Source organism: Hypanus sabinus, chromosome 9, assembly GCF_030144855.1.
Source record: "Hypanus sabinus isolate sHypSab1 chromosome 9, sHypSab1.hap1, whole genome shotgun sequence".
NCBI lineage: Eukaryota > Metazoa > Chordata > Chondrichthyes > Myliobatiformes > Dasyatidae > Hypanus > Hypanus sabinus.
In genome coordinates this window covers 30132704-30154447 of record NC_082714.1, presented here as the reverse complement: position 1 = coordinate 30154447, position 21744 = coordinate 30132704, and the positions used below count along the sequence as shown (strand labels likewise).

At 37.0% G+C, this 21744-nt stretch overlaps 1 protein-coding gene across 12 annotated transcripts in view; it reads right to left on the bottom strand.

Annotated features, from left to right (window-relative positions):
• Window positions 1–3448: 3448 nt before the first annotated feature.
• The window catches only part of LOC132399231 (centriolar coiled-coil protein of 110 kDa-like), a 52431-nt gene continuing 34135 nt past the window's right edge, over window positions 3449–21744 (bottom strand). For 4 of the 12 annotated variants that reach the window (XM_059979399.1, XM_059979400.1, XM_059979401.1 and 1 more), the window contains 9 exons: window positions 19477–19589; window positions 17332–17448; window positions 16961–17062; window positions 16763–16879; window positions 15950–16029; window positions 15708–15776; window positions 15568–15627; window positions 5118–5219; window positions 3449–4256 (listed from right to left, as the gene is read on the bottom strand). In XM_059979399.1, the coding sequence (XP_059835382.1) occupies window positions 4181–4256; window positions 5118–5219; window positions 15568–15627; window positions 15708–15776; window positions 15950–16029; window positions 16763–16879; window positions 16961–17062; window positions 17332–17448; window positions 19477–19589 (836 nt within the window). In that variant the 3' untranslated portion in view covers window positions 3449–4180. Of the gene's footprint in view, window positions 5220–8085; window positions 8192–8357; window positions 8438–12261; window positions 12334–15567; window positions 15628–15707; window positions 15777–15949; window positions 16030–16762; window positions 16880–16960; window positions 17063–17331; window positions 17449–19476; window positions 19590–21744 lie in introns of all 12 variants that reach the window. The other 8 variants (XR_009513914.1, XM_059979403.1, XR_009513915.1 and 5 more) reach the window with 8 other exon arrangements.

The following is a 21744-nucleotide window of genomic DNA, read 5'->3' as shown; positions in this document are numbered from 1 at the left end:
CCACCAATACTCTGGTATCTCTCCTGTTACAAAGGATGTTTAAAATATCTGTGCTAGGACCCTGGCAATTTCTGCAAATGCCTCCTGAGGAGTCCGAGGGAACACCTTGTCAGGCCCTGGGGATTTATCCACTTTAATTTGCCTCAGGTAGCAAACTACTACCATCTGGTCAGATGTACAGAAGCCTTAGGTCCAATATCATCAGGTTCAGGAATAGTCATTACCCAACAATTATCAGGCTCCTGAACCAGCGTGGATCACTATTACTCAGAAGTGATTCTATAATCTCTCAAGGACATTACAACTCATGGACTCTTTATTTTTTTTAATTTTTTGTTGTTTGTCTTCTTTGGTGCATTGGTTGTTAGTCACTGTCTGTTTATGTATATTTATTGTTAATTCTATTGTATTTTTCCCTATAAATATGTGCAAAAATTGAATCTCTAGGTAGTATGTGATAGAGTAAATGTACCTCAATAAACAATTTACTTTGGACTATAGGATCTCCCCTCATTCTCCTGTGTTCCAGCAAACTACGTCCTAACCTATTCTACATTTCCCTGTAACTCAGGCCTTCAAGTCACAGCAACATACATGTAAATTTTCTCAACTCTTTCAAGCTTGATGTCTATCCTGTTGGTAGTCAACGAGAACTGCACAGAAAACTCAAATTTGGCTTCACCAAAACCTTATACAACTTCAACATTACATACCAACTCCTGCACTTTATACTTTGATTTCTGAAGGTCAATATGTCAAGAGCTCTTTTTACTATCCCATCTACTTGTGATGTTAGTTGAAGGCATTGAAGATTTGTATTCCCTTGTCCTTTTGTTCTACTGTGATCCTCAGTGATCTTCTAGTCAATGCACTAGTCATGTTTGTCCTCCCAAGGTGCAACACTTCTCACTTGTTTGCATTAAATTCCATCTGCCTTTTTTCAGCCAATTTTCCTAGCTGGTCCAGATCACTCTGCAAGCTATGATGCCCTTCCTCACTGTCTACTACATCCCCATCTTGGTGTAATCTGCAGATTTGCTAATTCAGTTCACCACATTCATGAACAGATTAAACCACCCCGATTGAGAGCCAATGAAAACTACCTCTCAGCAAACATATAGAAACTTGAAGAGCAGGTTCATGATAAATGTAAACAGGAGAAAAAAAACTGAAGGTAATTCATCTCAAACTGGAATTGCAGAACAGATAATAAAGATAAAATCTCTAGACATTGCAAGATGAGCAAAATGCTGTACTTGCAAATAGTGGAAAAATGCAAAACTAAAATAGAAAATGCTGAATATACTTGTAAGGGCAGGCCAGTTTGTAGGAAGAGAGTGTGAACACAAAGTTAGAGATACTGAAACTGAAAAGCAGCTAGTAAAACAGGAGGGAGATGTCTCTGATTGTTTAAAGCCAGGGGATTAAGTTGTAACCAAGTTTATCTGGTGAGTGAATGGGGGCAATTAGAGAGCAAAAACATAGGTGAGTGAAAATCCAAAAATAAAAAAAATTCAGTTGTGTCAGGCCATATCACTAGGAAGAGAAACATTTCACATTAGAGACTATTCATTTGACACAGACAAAATAATCAGGACAAAGGAATGTGGGAATCGAGAAATGCAGAGCAGGATAAGCCCAGCTGCTCAGGCTCCTTCATTCCTAGAAAGATGAAGAGAACTGATACATTCTGAGAAATCACATTTTCTGAAGTTGTGGAATTCAATACAGGTCCAAAAACATGCTATGTACTCAACAGAAAATGTGCTGCTATTTCCCAAGCTTGTTTTGGGCCTCACTATGACAGTACAGAATATGTAAGAGTGAGTGTGGCAAGCTCATAACTATTGCCGCAGACTGAAAGCAAATGTGCTGTTAGGCAATTACCCAATCTGTGAGATTTTCTAAAAGCATTTCCTTACAGTAACTGTTAGGTCTTGTTCTATAGTAGCCATCCGATACCAGTCAAATCGCAATGCAAATGTAAGCTGATGCCAATTGGCTAAGATCACAAAAAACATCAAGATTCCACTCAATGATTGCCATCGGCATGGATGCACCCACTTTAAAACAAATTTTGTCATCAAATCTAGATTTAACATTGGACACTCAACAATATGTTTACTTTCAGAACTGCTCTATGACAGGTGCCATAGTATCTGTCATGCACCTGCTCCTGACACACTTAAAAGACAAGGACATTTTTCAGAATGCTGGTTTTAGGTTTCAGTTCAGCATTCAAAACTAATGTCACACAGACTTTGGTGAACAAACCCCTACTCCTCAATCTAAATACACCATTGTGCAACTGGGTGTTGCACTTACTAGCCAACAGACCTCAGTCAGGAGGTACAATTGCTCTTCTCTTCCAATCATTCTCAACACGAGTGTCCCCCAGGGCTGTGTGCTGAGCCCATTGCTGTACATTCTGCTCACACATGACTGCATGGCCAAAAACCCAAGTAATCAAGTAATCACATTGTCAAGTTCATGACAGTGATGGGGCTCATCACCAAAAACGAGTCAGCCTACAGAGAGGAGGTGAAAGAGCTTGTGGCCTGGTGGCTATTTACTTCAGGGGAACTCACAACACTCACAGCCTTCTCTACATCAGTGGCACAGCAGTAGAAACTACAAGTAGTCTCAAATTATTTGGAGTGCACATCTTGCACAACTTCTCATGGTTCCAGAACACATTCTACACCATCAGGAAAGCTAACCAACACCACTACTTTATAAGAAGGCTCAAAATAACTGAACTACACACATCTATACTAACGTCCTTCTACAAATGCACAGCAGAGATCATCCAAACGTGTGGATTCATTGCAAGGCTCGACAAAGGGCAGTTGAAACTATCCAATGCATAATCAGCATCAGTCTACCCACCAAGGACATATACAAACACAAAAAGGTGCCAGAAAAGAGCCAGTAACATCATGAATGATTATCCTGCTAATGGACTGCTTGTCTCACTCCCATCAGGGAGGAAGCTATATAGCACCCACACCAAGACCACCATATTCAAAGTTATATTCCCCCAGCAGTAAGACTGATCAACATCTCTTCCCACTAACCCACCCTCCAACACCACTATTTTATCGTTTCCTCGGTCATCTTATGTACAGACGCTCTTGTGCCCAGTGTCACTTTATGGATATACAATACTGTAAGCTATCTTAACTATTTATATTTATTGTGTTTTTAAAATTTATCATTATTGTGTTCTTTATCTTTTGTTTTTTTGGATCTGGAGTAAAAATTAGGAATCTTGAACTATCAAAATTACACAAGGACAAAACCATTAATTCCACATTGCAAGCTCGCACCTGCAAAAAAGAGGGAACTTTTGCTTGAAGGTCAGTGTTTCTTTAAAAGTTTTCTGTGTATAATTGTGATAAGCAAGCAGAAATTGAGTCAGTACAATCTTGACTTTAAAAACTTGGGTTCAAAAATCTAAGTATTTTATTTCAGACTTCAAATTCAAATAATAATGAAACATTTTATTTTGCAACATGCGCAACATAAATACATAATTGAAATATTATAAAAATAAAATTGGCAACAAAATGTGATTTGAACATAAATAATAGGTTATTTATATAACCAAGAAAAATTCATTTGCATTAACCAAAAATGGTATCTTTCACACTCACGGTCTTTTAGTTAGCTGGGTGAGAATTCATCATAATGCTTAAGAAACAAATGACAAGATTTTCTCAAGTGCATGCTTTGATAATTAAAAGTAAGTAATGCATATATTACAATGGAATATTTTACAGAGTTTTGGCTGAATTAACCTGTAAGTTAATACTTAAACGTAGCAATGCATTTCAAGAGTAAATTCACAGCTGTATTTTAAATGTTCAGAAAGAGAAAGGTTAATTTAGACAATACATTTGAGATACTATTTCTAACAACAGTCCCTCTTCAGTTGAACACAAATATATAAAATCAGTGCAAGAAACAAGATCATTTAGCTGTTAACGACGCACTTTGATTAAATTCTTGGAGTGCATGACCTTTTCCAGTTTGTGAGGTACAGAATTGTTAACATTTATTTAATGAGAATTTAGTAAGTTTGACACTTGCAAAATTTCTTCAAATAGAGTAACAATATTTCATTTTAGCATATTTTACTGAAAGACTTAACAACTGTTATACAACTATGCAGCTCCATTCACCCAATGGAGTGCTGTTTCCTCAGCGTGTCGTAACGTTTGACTTTGTTTTCGGCACTTTTCCTGGACATACTCCTTTAAAAACCAACACAAAAATAAAATTGAATTAATAATCCCTCAAGTTTTGTTCAAGTAAAATACAGAAATGATATCTGTGCATCTCAGAGCTTAAGACTAGGTTGATTCAGCAGTAATGACTGACCATCAGTAGATCACAGAATTAAAGGCCAAGATGAAATACGTAACTAATAAGAGCATTGAAAAGCTACAGTAAATCCAATCATGCATCAGAATAAAAATCTGTGTGTCATAGAAATTCCACAAGGGATTTTGTTACATTCTGCAACTGATAAAAAACAATTCCAATAATTCAGCAAAATCCCAGTTTGATTACTGTTCTACAACTCAGTCTAGATTCAAAATTAGTCATACTGCACTTGGGGTACTGTGAACTATACTGGTTGCCACACTACAGGATAGATTTGGCAGTGATAGAACGAGCACAGAAGAGATTCACCTGGATGTTGCCCAAAAAGGTGGGCTTTACTGGAGATATAATTACAATTTAGAAAGTCACTTAGACCAGTACTTAGATAGGAAAGGAGGAAGACAGGCCAAAAGCAGGTGTGCAAGTTGCAGCCACACAAGGGTTAACAATGTCCAGGCAAAGACAGATTGCAGATCGAGTGCTGACAGCCCAAGCAAGAGAGGTCTTTGAAGAGCATAGCTTCCCTCTTTACAGCAAGTTACCAGAGCAAATTAGCTTACTGGCACAAAATAAGAATATAACAGATGGATGCAAGGGGCATACACACCAACTAAGGGACAATTACTAACTTCAAAGTATCATTAGTTGTTAGCTTGTAATTTCTATTGATTTTTAACATCTGTATTCTGAACAGCAATTAATCTTGAAAGTAAGGAATTTGAACATACACAGTTGATTTGCTTGGGCTGGATCGATTATCATATTTCTGTATAAAAACAGCATTTCTCCATTCAGACTTCAGAATATGGTTACAGGGGCCATGGTTTCTCCTTGTGTACAAGTAAAGAAAATATGATTGGGGAGGAAGTATGAGTTTCCAGTTAATCGCAATGACACAGGCAAATTGGATTAGCATAGATCAGGGGCTCCCAACATGGTCCCCTCGGTTAATGGTAAGGATCCACGGCACAGAAAAGGTTGGGAACCCTGGCATAGAGACATCAAGGTCAGAATGGATCATCTGGGCCGAAGGGTCTGTTTCTGTGTCATATTGCTCTATATTATACATAAATGAATGTAGACAACAAAACCTGTTCAGTGATGACAAGACAAATAGGAAAAATACAGTAGTTGTGCAGAAGACAAACAAGTTTCAAAGGGATGTAAACTGGTTCATGGACAAAGATCTTGCTAATGGAGTGCTGTATGGGAAAATATGGAAATGTCCATTTTGACATTAGAAAAGCATTATCTAAGTGGTGAGAAAACACAGAGCTGAAAAGCAGAGGAATTTGAGTATTCTAGTGGATGTTTCACAAAAGGCTAATAAACAGGTATAACTAACTGGACAAGAAATTTTTTTCAAAAGTGTTGTTTCTTCAGAATTTTTGTTATGATAGGCTGCTTGAAGCTGAAAACAAATCTAATTTCAGACTACTTGTATCATGTAGGAATTTTGAGAAATAAGAAATTAACTTTTATTAGATATAATGTATTTAATTGCAAAATGTGCTGACGTTTTGCAATAATTCAACTATGCTAAAATGGTTTTGTTGATGATTTTCATTTATCCTCAGTGTCTGAAGCTTCTTGCTTAAATGTCTGACCAGCATTGATGGATTGAAGTTTCCCTGATACGGATTCTCCATGACGGTAATGTCCTGGTGAAACCTTTCACGATGCTTATTACTGACAGCACCAAGATTTGCAAGGAAAAAGTCTACATTGGAATGCAGAAAATGAATCTTTAGTGACATGTTGTAATTCATGGTTTTGTATCCTTGAAGCATGTTGTCAACCGGCTGCATGTAATTTGGTGCTCTGTAGTTACCAAGAGTATTTTCAACATTCCTTGAAAGCCTTCCATGCGATTTTCTCTGGTCCCACTAGAAGTTCTTCAACTTGCTTGTCATTTTTTGATCTCTTTGATTAGTGGACCAGTAAAAATGCCTTCCTTAAACTTGACATCAGTTATTCTAGGAAACATCTGTCTCAAATATCAAAATCTTTCTCGGAAATTTGTAGCCTTTCTAAAACCTGTCTTGCCAAGCAGCATCCCCCCACCTCCCCTCCCCACCCCACGCCTAAGCATGTTCAGGATTGCCTGGACAAGATAGAAAACTTTTCGGCTTACATCATGTGTAACACTTTAATTGACTTGAATTATGAATTGAAATAACAAATTTAGGCAATTTTAACAGAATGGTCCCCAATAGGGAAATGTAATGGTGATTTTCATGATCCGCAGCCCAAAATCCATACGACTCACTAAAAAGAATTCTGGAAGCAAAATCTTTGTTGTCCAGTGTAATTAAGAAAACTAACAAAATACCCTAATGTGCAAGTGGAAATCATCATAAGTGTACAGAATTGGTACATTCAAGATAAAGAATTCACTGGCAGCAATTTGGTCAATGTCAAAACCTAGAATGGATAAGGTATCTAATGGGAAAAGGCTGGATAGGCTAGGTTTGCAGCTACTGGAATTTAAAAGAGTTAGAGACTTGACAGGATAAGTTGTGGGAGTCATTTATGGCACAAGGCAAACTCTCTACCAGTTTTTTTCAAATCCTTTCTCAAGTGCCAGTCGAAGTAAAATGAGTACTTTTAAGCAGAGGTTAATTGCTTATTCCTTGATAAGCAATTATGTGAAAATACATCTAATTAGATCACTCGACAAAGCACAGTAATGACTAAGAGACAAACCTATTGCAGGTGTTTGGAATGGTATTGTTAATAAAGCATGTGTAACCTTCTGAACATGATACATGGTTTTCTTGACAGTTTTCTCACTGGGAGCTCCAGTCCTTCTCTCACCTGCAACCACTTTCACAACCACTTATATTTTTGCCTATTTAATTGTCATTATTTAATAGTTCTTCTCTCTTCCCTCTCTCATTGCCTCCAAGCCTAAAACATAAAATTCCTGCAAGGTACATGCTGAAAAATAGACAAAAAGCAATTCATAGTGAATCCAGAATGTTCTAACAAAGAACTGATTTTAGAAGCCTATCCTGTAGCAGGCAAAACTCAGTTGAAAAGGTGCAAGTTCTCAGTCAATTTTCAAAACTGAAGAACTCCTTTGCTCCAATTTCATTTAAAGCGTGTAGCATGGTTCCTTTTTGATTGTGGAAAAAACATAACGATTAAAAAAAAGTGTTTTCATTAAGGACTTGCAATTTATATCATAATTTATATTAATTTTTTAAAAATTTAAGTTTCAGCTAATTGGGTTGCTTATCCCCCAGTAAAGAATTCTAATTCCAAAGTGTAAAATCAACTTAGCATTTATAGCCACATAGTAATTCTATTTGACAATCACATAGCTTAGTATTTTCTCTGAACTTCAAAGTAGCATGTTCAGGCAGAACATCAATGAAGAAAATAATAAACATTTCCAAATACAATGGAAATTATAACCAGATTAACAATGTAATTATTGTTAATTGAAGTAATTATTTTGAGCTGGTATACACTTCAAATAGAAAATACATGCACACATGAACATTTATAATTCCTTAGAGCCTTCTGTACTGAAAAAAGAAATTGCCCCCCAAGAGGCAGGGTGGAAAAAAAAGGAGAAGCAAATATAAATGATATGTATCAAGTAAAACAGGCACTAAAATAAGCATCTAACTCTAAGAAAGTGTGTCAATTAACTAGTGCAGGATATAGTTTGTAGTAAAAACAAAATACCTCCCCATATAAACGAAGACACCTCCCAGGATACTCTTCTTTTTAAGCAGGTGAATCGACACAGTGGTGCCAAAGGTGCCTGCCTATACCAGGTGCAGAATGCAAACTGAACATTTAAAGACATGAATGAAATTCAAATAATCAAAAGCAAATGATAAAATATAGGAAAAATGTAAGAAGCAATAAATAAGTAGGTCAATTTGAATCTAACAAGGTAAAAGCATAAAACAAACAGAAGATGACTGGATGTCATGAAATACTCAACAACACACCTGGACCAGTTTTCCTAGGAAATCTGCTTTCTGTGTCCCTCTCTCTATTCTGTTCCACCCCCTTTTTAGAAGTGTGGACTCTGATCAAATAAAGAAAATACATGAGTGGATACTATAAATGCAATTCAATAGTTGCAAAAGAGCTAGAATGGATTCCAGCAAAATTATTGCTCCATTTTACTTTTACATAGCATTCTTGGAAATGTTATTGAAGAAATGTTCATCTAGAAATTCTGGCAGTTAATAGCATCTTTTTCACAACAGCACTATAGGTTTATTTTTTAAAAATCGGTAATAATCTTTGAATAATTGCTTTAAAAATACAGACAATATGCAAAATATTGACAATGTGCCCTGGCATTCTGTTAGCTCGCTGTACACATGTTCCTCAATTTAGATGGGGACACAAGTAATATCTAATGTGCTATGCAAGATGTGTTTACAAAGATTTCTGAAAGATATAATGAGCTGTATTAGCCTATTCCCTTGGAAGAGTTGTAATAAATGGAAGATATTAATTTTTATCTCCTCCATTACTCCAACTGTTGACATTGGTCATTCAGACCCATAAATTTTTGGTAAAGTAAAAATAATTTCTCCAAGATAATCAATCAGGAAGTTAGAAATAACATTACACTGATGATTCTGGATTTCTGACTTGTAGTCTGATTTTAATAACAAATCTGAAAATGCAACAAAAATATATACTTTTTGACCTGTAGATATATCACCCTTCCTGACCTGTCTTCCTCACACTTTCTTTTATATAGAAAAAAATCAGTCTCCTGTAACCAAAAATGGTATTGGTGAGGCTACATAAAAAAAACAATTGCACACCGATGAACTTTCGAATTGAATTGACTTTATTACTTACATCCTTCACATACATGAGGAGTAAAAGTCTTTACATTACGTCTCCGTCTAACTTAACATATTTGAAGATTATGTAAAAAATTGCAAGCCATCAGCATATTTTTGAAAATGAGTGTAAATGCAGAAAAAGTACTACTTTAAGATCTCTTAAGATCGCTTATTGTTCTTTTGGTTGTTTGCAAAATATTGCAGCTGGTTAATCATTAGATAACAGAATTCGTTGATAATTAGTGCATCATTGTTATAATAATTTGGACTATGAGAAAAAGAACTTCAGGATTCCAACTCCATGAAAACCATGCATTTTTACTCTAAAGCTTTCAAAATTATTGATGATAATATTAATAGAATAAAACTCAAATAGTCCAGCAGGCTTGAGACTGGTGAGGTCAAATTGGTAGCTATTCCGTTGGATATTACTCCTTTCAATGTTTATTTATTTAAAAGATTCAGCAAGGAATAGCTAGCTGCACTAGCCAATTTAGCCCTAATTTAACAATAAACCAATTAACCTACCCAATACATCTTTGGACTGTGGGAGAAAACCAGAGCACCCAGAGAAAACCCATGCATTCCACGTTGAGGAGATACAGAGACTCATTACGGAGGATACTGGTATTGAACTCTGACTCAAGACACCTGAGATGCAATAGCACTGCACTAGCCACTACACTACCATGGCATCCTTTTAATTAACTAAGATTTAAAAAAAAAATTTATGGGGTACAACAAATTTTCCAGTTAATATGGTGAGTTTAAAGGAATATAGAATACAGGAACTAGAAACTGTTAACACCACCACATCTCAACACCCCTCACCCCTCCAACCACCGCAAGGTTAAAGGGGATACAGAGTTGCCAGATGTGGGTCATCCTATAGTTGATTTTGGAAGTCTCAAAGAGCAAGAATTTCACATGAGAGGTTCAGGTGGGTTGGTGTAGGGGCTTAGAGATCTGCAAGGGCCACAAACAGGTGTTCCTAAAAGGAAGCTGCCAGGACTGAGTAGTCGCTGACTGCCTACACTTGGTGAAGTCTGTGATGTGGGCAAATGCTTGCACCTACTTTGCAGCTCCTGTGAGCTGACAGAAAACAAAATCTTCTCTACTTAGGAATGGAACTTGTGCGGAATGAGCAGATATGGGAGAGATGAGAATCAGCAGTAGCCAGGAGTGATCCAGAAGTTTTGAAGCTTACATAAACATAATCTATACTTCTATGGCAAACCAATTAAGGCACAGAAGATGTCTAAGATCTCAATGAACTTTAATAGTGTAGTTTTGGATGTTGGTTCTTTGCTTAATAAAGGTTGATTACTTTGAGTAAGTAAGTAATTATTTTAGGACTACCAAGGTTGTAACCTGTATGTTACACAACTGTCCACATCATTTTGGGAAGTGTTACAGCATAATAAACAATGTAGAGTATTTAAAATTGCTACAAAATGAGAAAATGAATTTCTGAATGCGAAATCAGAAATGTGCATGGAATTACCCAAGTAAATTCACTTTTGAGCTACATACTACTGGCTTATTTTATTTTGAAAGGCATATCTGGACCAATGTTGCATTCAAAACTATTTCAAATGTCTGTGAAACTTCTTAATACAGTAACTGAATAATTATTGCAAATAACTCAAGCAGTAATTGCAACCACTTTCACAGCTACTGCAGTATTGATCCTGGACAGAGACTGGGGAGTCAGCTGCTGTCATTGGCAAGTATTAATGAGCCTGTCATTAGTAAAGGCACATTGCACATCAATTCCCACCAAGGTTCGCCTATGAGAAATATGCCCTGAACGTGTGAAATGAATGTGGTCTATTGACAGAAATTCTCCTCCTTGCTCTTTTAATAATTTACTGCATCAGGGCTGTCTTACATCCTATCCAGCTGTTTATCAAACATTCAGCTTCAGTGGCTGCAGCTGGATCAGAGCAGCATGGGAATCAAGGCCTGTACTGACTTTACAGGATACTCATTACTAACAAGGCAGCCTGGTTCACTGTGGTTCAGGCTTCTCACTCATTTTCAAATAATCTTAAGTAGTAAGGCCTAACTGGGAAATGTGGCCCTAATCAGACCAGATTATGTTGCAGAATTTGCAAATCAAATGACCTTGGGTTGTACACCTATGTTTATTCTAAGAGTCCTAACTTTTTAAAAGAGTCTGCACTCTCTGTATCTGGTTAAATAGATATGGAAGAGATGCATGGGTTTTCTCAATAATTTGCTTTAGAGAGTTAGACATTACAGATGATTGGCTATCTGAAAATCAAACCCAAGAGGCAGAATTTTCCTTTATTGGAATATACAGTGCCTATAAAAAGTATTTACCTCCCTTGGGAAGTTTTCATGTTTTATTGTTCTACAACATTGAATCACAGTGGATTTAATTTGGATTTTTGGACACTGATCAATAGAAAAAAAACTCTTTGTGTCAAAGTGAAAACGGATCTATACAAAGTGATCTAAATTACACATATAAAAAACAAAATAATTGATTGCATAAGTATTCACCCCCTTTAACATGACACACCATATCACTGGTGCACCCAATTGGTTATAGAAGTCCTGTAATTAGTTAAATGGAGATCACCATGTGCAGTCAAGGTGTTTCAATTGTTTGTAATAAAAATACACCTGTATCTGGAAGGTCCAACTGCTGGTGAGTTAGTACCCTGGCAAAAACTACACCATGAAGACAAAAGAACACTTCAGGCAACTCTACGAAAAGGTTATTGAAGAGTACAAGTTACAAGAAAATATCCAAGTCACTGATTATCCCTTGGAATTAAGTCAATCATCAAGAAATAGAAAGAATATGTAAATCTACCATCCACAAAAACTGAGTGACTGTGCAAGAAAGGGACTAGTGAGGGAACCCACCAAGAGACCTTTGACAGCTCTGTAGGAATTACAAGTTCCAGTCACTGAGAAGGGGGTGTGCATACAACAACTTTTTCCTTGGGTGCTTTACCTGTTGCAGCTTTATGGGAGAGGGCAAAGAGAAAACCACTTAAAAAAAACTTACATGAAATCTCGGCTAGAGTTGCCAGAAGGAATGTGGGAGACTCTGAAGTCAGCTGGAAGAAGGTTCTATGGTCTGAAAAAAACCAAAATTGAACTTTCTGGCCATCAGACTAAATGCTATATCTGGCATAAGCCAAACACCGCACATCATCAAAAACACTCCATCCCTACTATAAAGCACATCGGTGGTTGCATCATGCTGTTTAGATGCTTCACTGCAGCAGGTTCTGGAAGGCCTGTGAAGGTAGAGGGTAAAATAAATGCAGTAAAATACAGGGAAATGCTGGGGGAAAACCTGATGCAGTCTGCAAGAGAACTGCGACTTGGGAGAAGATTTATTTTCCAGCAAGAAAATGACCCCAAGCATAAAGCTAAAACTATACAGGAATGGCTTAAAAACAACAAAGCTAATGCCCTGGAATGATCAAGTCAGAGAACAGACCTCAATCCAATTGAGAATTTGTGACTGGAGTTGAAAAGGGCTGTTCATTCATGATCCCTTTGCAACCTGACAGAGCTTGAGCAGTTTTGTAAAGAAGAATAGGGAAAAATTGCAGTGTCCAGATGTGCAAAGCTGATAGAGACCTATTCACACAGACTCAAAGGTGCATCTACTAAATATTCACTTGAAGGGGGTGAATCCTTCTGCAATCAATTATTTTTTGTTTTACATTTGTAATTAATTTAGATCATATTGTAGAGATCTGTTTACACTTTGACACTGGAGTCTTTTCCTGTTGATCAGTGTCAAAAAAAAATCCAAATTAAATACACAGTGATTCAATGTTGTAAAACAATAGAACATGAAAACTTCCAAGGAGGTGGGGGGGGGGGTGAATACTTTTAAGAGGTTTTATACCAATTGAAGTTAATATTTTTTGATTTGTTAAAGCAGATTAATCAATAAGGATGGAGTTATATCTTTAGATGAAAATATAAATTCCTATAGAGATTTTGCTAACTTCAGGGTAGGAAGCAAGGAAACACAGTATATCCACTCTGGAATTTGACCTTGCTTCTTCTTATATTCATGGTTTGGCAATTTGATTTAAGACATGACTTCATGTAGAGACAGATAATAAAAGAGCAAGTGAAGAAAACTTTACTGCTGATCTGTATAGTATAGACATAAAAGAACTGATAAAAATAATCTGATAGCAGAAAGTAATCTTTAACCATTCAAACAAAAATCTGTATTCAGATTACAATTACCCTGTGCTTAGGATATCTCAGCATTTCTCCTTTCGGAAGGTCATGGTCCTTTTATATGCTAAAATGGTAGTTAATTATTAGCTGAGCATACTAATAAAATGATGAACAGGTAATTTGTCTTAACTGAGAAATAAGCGCAGACACCATGCTGAAGTGTTAGCTTCCATGGCACGAAATAATTTGAGAATGGAAATTTGACAACCAACAACTTTTGGCTGAGAAGCAACTAAGCTCTAGAACAATACTTTTTCATTTCTAAACTTTAAAATCAGAATTGATCTAGAATCAAATAAGGAATCAAGATTCCGGAGCTGCACTTAAAAATAATGTTAAATAAGTAATTACCCATACAAGTTAAAGTACTGACAAAAAATTCATCATTTTTACATTAATAGCAATGTCTAACATCCACAGTTGCATGAGTTTGTGAACCATTTACAATTACCTGATTTGCTGCGTTAATTACTCATAAAATGTGGTCTGAACTTCACCCAATCACAATATTATACAAACACAATCTGCCTAAACTAATAACACACAAACTATTGTACTTCTCATCAATAACTGATTACACCACTTAAACAACCACAGTCTAGTTTCAATAAAGTATGTGAATCTCTGGGGATGAGCCTTCTACAAAAGCTATTTCAAGTCAGGTGCTCCAATCAATGAGATGAGACTGGATGTGTGGGTTATAGAGGTGCCCTGCCCTAAAAAAATGCACACCAAATCAGGTTACTGACAGAACCTGCTCTTTTCAAGAAAGATCTGTTTATGTGCACCATGCCTCGATCAAAATAACTTTCAGAGGACCTTAGAAGAAGAATTGTAGAGATGAATGAAGTTGAAAAAGACCAAAAAAAAACTTTTCTAAAGGCCTGAGTGCTCACCAATCAATAGCAAGAGAAATTGTCTACAAATGGAGTAACTTCAATACTGCTGCTGCTCTCCCTAAGAGTGAGCATCCTGCAAAGATCACACCAAGAGCACAACGTGCAATGCTGACGGAGGTGAAAAAGAACCCAAGATACCAGCAAAGGACCTGCAGAAATCTCTAGAACTTGCTAAAGTCTCTGTTCATTTGTCCACTTTATTACAAAAAAACATAGGAAACCACTGTTCTCCAAAGAAAAAGACAAGTTTACAAAAGACCATCTGGATGTCCCAAAATGCTTCTGGGACAATGCTCTGTGAAGAGATGAAACAAAAGTTAAACTTTCTGGCAGAGATGCACACCACTATGTTTGGAGGGAAAAGGGCAGAACCTCATCTCAATTGTGAAGCATGGTGCAAGGAGTAACGTGGCTTGGGGCTGCTTTGCTGCCTCAGGGCCTGAACAGCTTGCAGTTGTTGAGGGAACAATACATTCAAAATTGTATCAAGACATTTTACAGGAGAATGTCAGGGTAGCAGCCTGTCACCTGAAACCTAATTAAAATTGGATAGTGCAACAAGACAATGATCTGAAACACAAGAGTAAATCAACAACAGAATGGTTTAAAAAAAAGAAAATTTGTGTTTTGGAATGGCTAAATCGGAGTCCAGACATTAACCCAATTAAGTTGCTGTGGAATGACCAGAACAGGGCTGAACATGTAAGGCATCCCAGAAATATTGATGAACTGAAACAGTTTTGCATGCAGGAATGATCAAAATTTTTTCCTCACTGTTGTATAAGTCTGATCAGCAGCTACAGGAAATGTTTGATGGAGGTTATTGCTGCTGAGGAAGGTTCTACCAGTTATTAACTACAATGGTTCACACACTTTTTCCAGCCAGGATTGTGTTCAATGAAGACATGAAAAGTACAATTGTTTGTGTGTTACTAGTTTTGGCAGATTGTGTTTGTCTATTTTTGTGACTTAGATGAGGATCAGACAAAATTTTACAAGTAATGCAGAAAACAATGTATTTGCAAATTTCACAAAATTCAGAAACTTTATCTTGCAACTGGTAACATTCAAATCCATTAGTAATCAGTTTCTGGTATGAAATGCCAAACCATCTAGAACACATGGTATTTTTAGAAGCTTTTTGATTTACAGACCAAAAATAAAGTGAAAAGTAACTAAAATATATCCATTCTGCCCCTTACCCTTGTCTGTGTAGTAGCCTTTGAACTGGGGCGTTCTGTCCTTGACTTGGTTGAAGAATTCTGTAAATATGAAGTTATACAAAAGTGAGATTTTATTTCGTACAACAAGTATTTTTCTAAAGATTTATTTCTCTTCATACCTGGTTTCACATGAAGCTTTTTGTTTTCCTTGTGGCTTTTGTTTACTATGTATTCCCATTTCAGCAGCTCTTGAAGATAAAAGACAAAACCAATCAAATTATGATGAGATAAAATGCATTCTTGTGTGTTTTTCTTCTAACAGAGCTTGGTAAGCAAAAGCACCAATATGTTTTTCCATCAGCTCCTCATGAATACAAATGAGTCACTCTAAATATTTAGATACTGCATTACTGGCACTTACTTAATTTGCCTTTTCCTGTCTAAAGATTTCTGTGTTGCAATTGAAAGGGCTATTTTTTCTTTAGGACTCTTCCATTTCTCCTGTGCAGTAAAGGAGAAAAATGTCAAGGTATGAGGTAAACAAAAGGGTAAGGTGAATGAAATAAAAAGTGCATTAAGAATGTCAACCACCCACTTTTGCTTCATCCAATGGCTTACAGAGTTCTTGACATGCTAATTGGCCATCTCCACTACTGCCTCACATTAGTTGAATTATCATCCAGGGCTCTGATGCTTCCAGATATGACCATTCAAATGAACTCAAAATGCTGGAGGAACTCAACATGCCAGGCAGCATCAATGGAAAAGAGCAAGCCATCGACGTTTCAAGCCGAGATCCTGATGAAGGTCACGGTCTGAAATATTGACTGTATGTTCGTTTCCATAGATGCTGCCTGCACTGCTGAGTTCCTCCAGCATTTCGTGTGCGCTGCCTTGGATTTCCAGCAAATGCAGATTTTCTCATGTCTAACAGTTCCAGAATCACAATCAAGGTGAAAAACAAATGCAAAAGACTTAAAAGTAGTGAAATAAATTGTTTCATGATCAATCCAGAAGATGTCGACCATGGGAGCCTTGTGCGCAGGCACCATCTTGACTGGAAGATTTTATTAAGGATTTATTAAGATTTTATTAAATGCTATTCTTACTCCCTTTTCATATCACGGAAAAGATATGCTGGGAAATTTAATGATATTTTTGAAGTAATATGCTAACATACAACCAATTAACCCGCATAAATTCATTCTTCACTAATTCACAGAAAAAAAATTACCATTTGTCTCAGCTGTTTTTCTTTACGAATTTCCCGATCTTGAGATAGGATCTGCATTCTCTCATTAGGACTTAATACAAAGAAAATGTCATGTATCTCATAAAGTGCAGCTCGCAACTGGAAAAAGAATGAAAAAGTTATATACTTGTTGTCTGCACAAGCTTACTGCTTTCATTTGTAACCAATTTAGTTAAATACCTGAGCAACAACTCTTTCCTGCAGTGAAATATCTTGTGATGAAACTGCACCTCTTTTCAAGGGTGCTTCTGTCTGAAAGTTATTTATAAACTCCATGGTATCCTTCAAAAAAAGTTACACAAAGCTTTTTGAATCATCAACATTATTAGAAATTCAATAAAATCTTGATGTGCAAAATAAACTTTAAAAACCAAAGTTTTATCTCAACTCTATTTGAAAATATTAAAGTATTAGATAGGAAAGAGCAGGGAAGGTGTCAAACTGGACAAATCTGTTAAAGACAGGGAATGAACTAATATACCAAACTATGAGTTCTTTGAATATAATTTCTTATCTACAACCACAAATAATGTAAGTTTTAAATTTCTTACTTTTACAGTCTGCTGAAGCTGTTTTAATTTCACTGTTTTCATCAGTCTTCGAGTTAGAAATCCTTTTGCCAGAGCTGTAATCTTATTAAATTTTTGATGGATTTCTGGTGCATTCATCTGAAAGACAGTTATTTCATATGGATGGTATCATAAATACCTAGTAAGTATTTCAAATGTCTATTTTAATTTGCTGTAAGAAAATTGTCAGCTGTACAAGACATTGATGAGACTGTACTTGAAGCATTGTGTATAGTTTTGGTTGTCTTATTAAAGGAAAGACATTAAACTGGGGAGAGTACAAAGAATACTTATGAGGATGCTGCCAGAACTTGAAGGTCTGAGTTATAGGGAAAACTTGATCAGGCTAGTATTTTATTCCTTGGAATGTCGAAGAGTGACCTTATAAAGGTGTATAAAATAATGTGGGGGCATAGATAAGGCACAATCTTTTTCTCTCATGGAAGGGAAACAAAAAAACTAGAGAACAAAGGTTTAAGATGAAAGGTGAAACACTTAAAGGAACCCAACAGCCAATTTCTTCATGCACAGAGAGCTAGTAAGAGGTTGTGGTTAAGGCAGGTACAATAACAACTTTCAAAGTACATTTAGATAAGTACAGGGGCAGGAGGGGTTTAGAGGCATATGGGCCAAACACATCATGGGTTTAGCTTGGTGGGCACCATGATTGGCATGGATGAGTTCGGCCATAAGGCCTGTTTCTATGCTTCATGACTGTATGACATCTATCAAATGGTGAAAATTTGAATTGAGATGGCTTACTTCTCCTATACTTTATCCTCTTGTTATCTGTCATATTATTTCCCTTATTTGCATAGTCTTAAGTAAGCGAATTCTGTGCTGAAAAATCAGGTATATATGGTTTACTTAGAAAGATTGCATTGTCAACCAAAGGGAAACATTAAATTTTGTTAACTACAAATAAAAAGCACTAGTTCTTGTGTCTTCATGCTCTTTAATCTCAATGAAAACTTTAGCCAGGTAAAGCCAGGTAAAGCCAGGTGAGTGGGAACAGAGAAGAAATCTGTTACGTGTGAACCATGGCAGAAAGGAAAGAAGGGGCACTAGAGGGAGGTGATAAGACAGGTAGCCAGAATTGGGAATATAAGATGATGGACGGGGAAGGGAAGGAAAATTACTGGGATTAGAAATCAATGTTAATCAGGTCGGAGGCTTCCTAGATGGAATATCCGGCGTTGCTCCTCCACTCCGAGAGTAGCTGCATCGTAGCAAAAGAGGAAGCCATGCAGCAATATGTTGGAATGCGAACAGGGATAGCAATTAAAATCGTTGGCCACCAGGAAATTCCGCTTACTGTGGATGGAGTGGAGGTGCTCAGCAAATAGATCCCATAACTTCCATCAAGTCTCACTAACATAGAGGAGGGTGCATTGAGATCACGCAATATAATAGACGACTCCAAGAGATTTTCAGGTGAAGTGTTGCCTCACTTGGAAGGACTGTTTGGGACTCTAAATAGAGGTAAGGGAGGAGGTGAATAGGCAGGTGTAGCATTTCAATTACTTGTAGGGATATGTGCCCAGAGGGAGATTATTGGGGGGGAACAAATGGACAAGAGAATCACAGAGGGAGAGCTCCCTGCAAAAGTAGTTAGGGGAGAGGGGAGGGGAGATTAAAAATGTGTTTAGTGATAGTATCCCATTGAAGGTGGCAGAAGTTGCAGAGAATGATGTGTTGGATGGGGAGACTCATGGGGTAGTATGTCACAAGTGGAACTCTATTGCTGTAAAGTCAGCAGGAAGATGGGTTGAGCCCGGATATCCGGGAAATGGAGGAGATGCCAGGTGAAGGCAGCATCAATGGTGGAGGAAGGAAAACACTGTTCTTTGAAAGAAGTCTGTCTCTAGTGTTGTGTGTGTGTGTTTCTCTGGATTCCCACCATCTGTAGAATTTCTTGTGTTTATATACTAAAATGTTTGGTTTTGCATGGAATTAGTATATAAGAATATCCAAATTGTTTTAAATGAGATTTGGCTATGAAATCATAAATAAAAAACACTCTAGATGTCAAGAACAGTTTGAATGTAATGTTTATTAATCCTCTCATTATATTTCCAAATTCTAGAAATACATCTGGCAAAAATAAACTAATTAGTTTCCTCTCACCTGTAACCACCTATTCCTCAGTCTGCCAATGAAGTTGGAGGACTGCACTTCATCATCCCCAAGTCCCCAACGACTGAAGGAAGAGTCAGCACGTATCGAATTGCTGGTGAGCACTGAAAAAAAGTCACCATATAATGCAATACATGTGTGCAAAACTCTTTAGGTAAGTCTCCGAGAATGACCCTACCCTCCTGAATGGAAAGAGAAAGGAACTGTAGATATGAAGTTGCTAAAGCAGAAAGAAAAGGGAACAATTTGCCTTCTGATGAAGAGAAGTAAAACTCTCAAAATCTGTGCAAACCATTATTGTAAAGTTAATTAACTCAACTTCCAAATGTTTTGCCTCTGACAATTGTAAATTATTTTATGCTGAGAACTGAGATTTTTTAATCAGCAGACATTGCACCCTTTGAATTTCCGCATGTTCGGGACAGTTTTTCATTACTGAATTTGTTCAATGTTTTGAATAATTCTGTGAGGCACTCATACCTTCTATGTGTTGTAAACCTGTGCTGTTACTTCCTTTAACTTTTCTTATTCTTTGCATTATCAAAATATTAGGGTAATCACATCCAGGTTGATAGGGTGATTAAGAAGGTGTATGGTGTGTTGGTCTTAATTAATCGATGGATAGGTTCAAGAGTCGTGAGGTAATGTTACAGCTCTATACAATTCTGGTTAGACCACACTTGAAGCATTGTGTTCAGTTCTGGTTGCTTCATTATAGAAGATTCACCAGGATGCTGCCTGGATTAGAGAGCATGTCTTAGAGTGAGTTAGAGCGTTTCTCTTTAGAGTGAAGGAGGATGAGAGGTGATTTGACAGAGTATAGAAGATAATAGACAGACCTTTCCTTAGGGTGGAAATGGCTAAAACAAGGGGATATAATTTTAAGGTAATTGAAAGAAAGTATGGTGGGGGGGAAGGGGGGAGGAGAGATGCCAGAGGTAGAATTTTTTTTCAGCCAGAGAGAGCTAAATGTTTGGAACTTGCTGTTGGGGTGGTGGTAAAAGCAGACACATTAGAGACATTTAGGAACCTCTTAGATATTATCATGGATGGATGAAAGAAAAGTAGAGGGGTATGTGGGAGGGAGGGGTTGATTTATCTTGGAGTAGGCTACAAAATCAGCACAATATTGTGGGCTGAAAAGCCTGTTCTGTACAGTACTGTTCTATGTTCTAAAATATTGGCAAAGGAGATATACTGGTCACCATATCAATGAACAACAGTATTGTTTTTTTTTTTACATACTATCAATTTGCAAGAAATCTTTCTAAAGTCAAGGCTGTACAAAAAATGCTAACTTTTTTCTAAGTCTAAACCTTTTTCTAAGCATTTTAAAAGATGATTTCATTACAAAACTTGGATCCGGTTTAAGATGGACTTCAGCAAAGCCTTTGACAAAGTTCCACATGGAAGGTTAGTTAAGAAGGTTCAGTCGTTAGGTATTAATGCTGGAGTAATAAAATGGATTCAACAGTGGCTAGATGGGAGATGCCAGAGAGTAGTGGTGGATAATTGTTTATTGGGATGGAGGCCGGTGACTAGCGGGTTGCCTCAGGGATCTGTTTTGGGCCAATGTTGTTTGTAATATACATAAATGATCTAGATGATGGGGTGGTAAATTGGATTAGTAAGTATGCTGATGATACTAAAGTAGGAGGTGTTGTGGATAATGAGATGAGTTTTCAAAGCTTGCAGGGAGTTTTATGCCGGTTAGAAGAATGGGCTGAACGTTGGCAGATGGAGTTTAATGCTGAGAAGTGTGAAATTCTACATTTTGGCAGGAATAATCCAAATAGAACATACAGGGTAAATGGTAGGGCATTGAGGAATGCAGAGGAACAGAGAGATCTAGGAATAACAGTGCATAGTTCCCTGAAGGTGGAGTCTCATGTAGATAGGGTGGTGAAGGCGGCTTTTGGAACGCTGGCCTTTATAAATCAAAGCATTGAGTACAGAAGTTGGGATGTAATGTTAAAATTGTACAAGGCATTGGTAAGGCCAAATTTGGAATATTGTGTGCAGTTCTGGTCACCGAATTATAGGAAAGATATCAATAAATTAGAGAGAGTGCAGAGACGATTTACTAGGATGTTACCTGGGTTTCAGCACTTAAGTTACAGAGAAAGGTTGAACAAGTTAGGTCTCTATTCATTGGAGCGTAGAAGGTTGAGGGAGGATTTGATCGAGGTATGTAAAATTTTGAGAGGGATAGATACAGTTGACGTGAATAGGCTGTTTCCATTAAAAGTAGGGGAGATT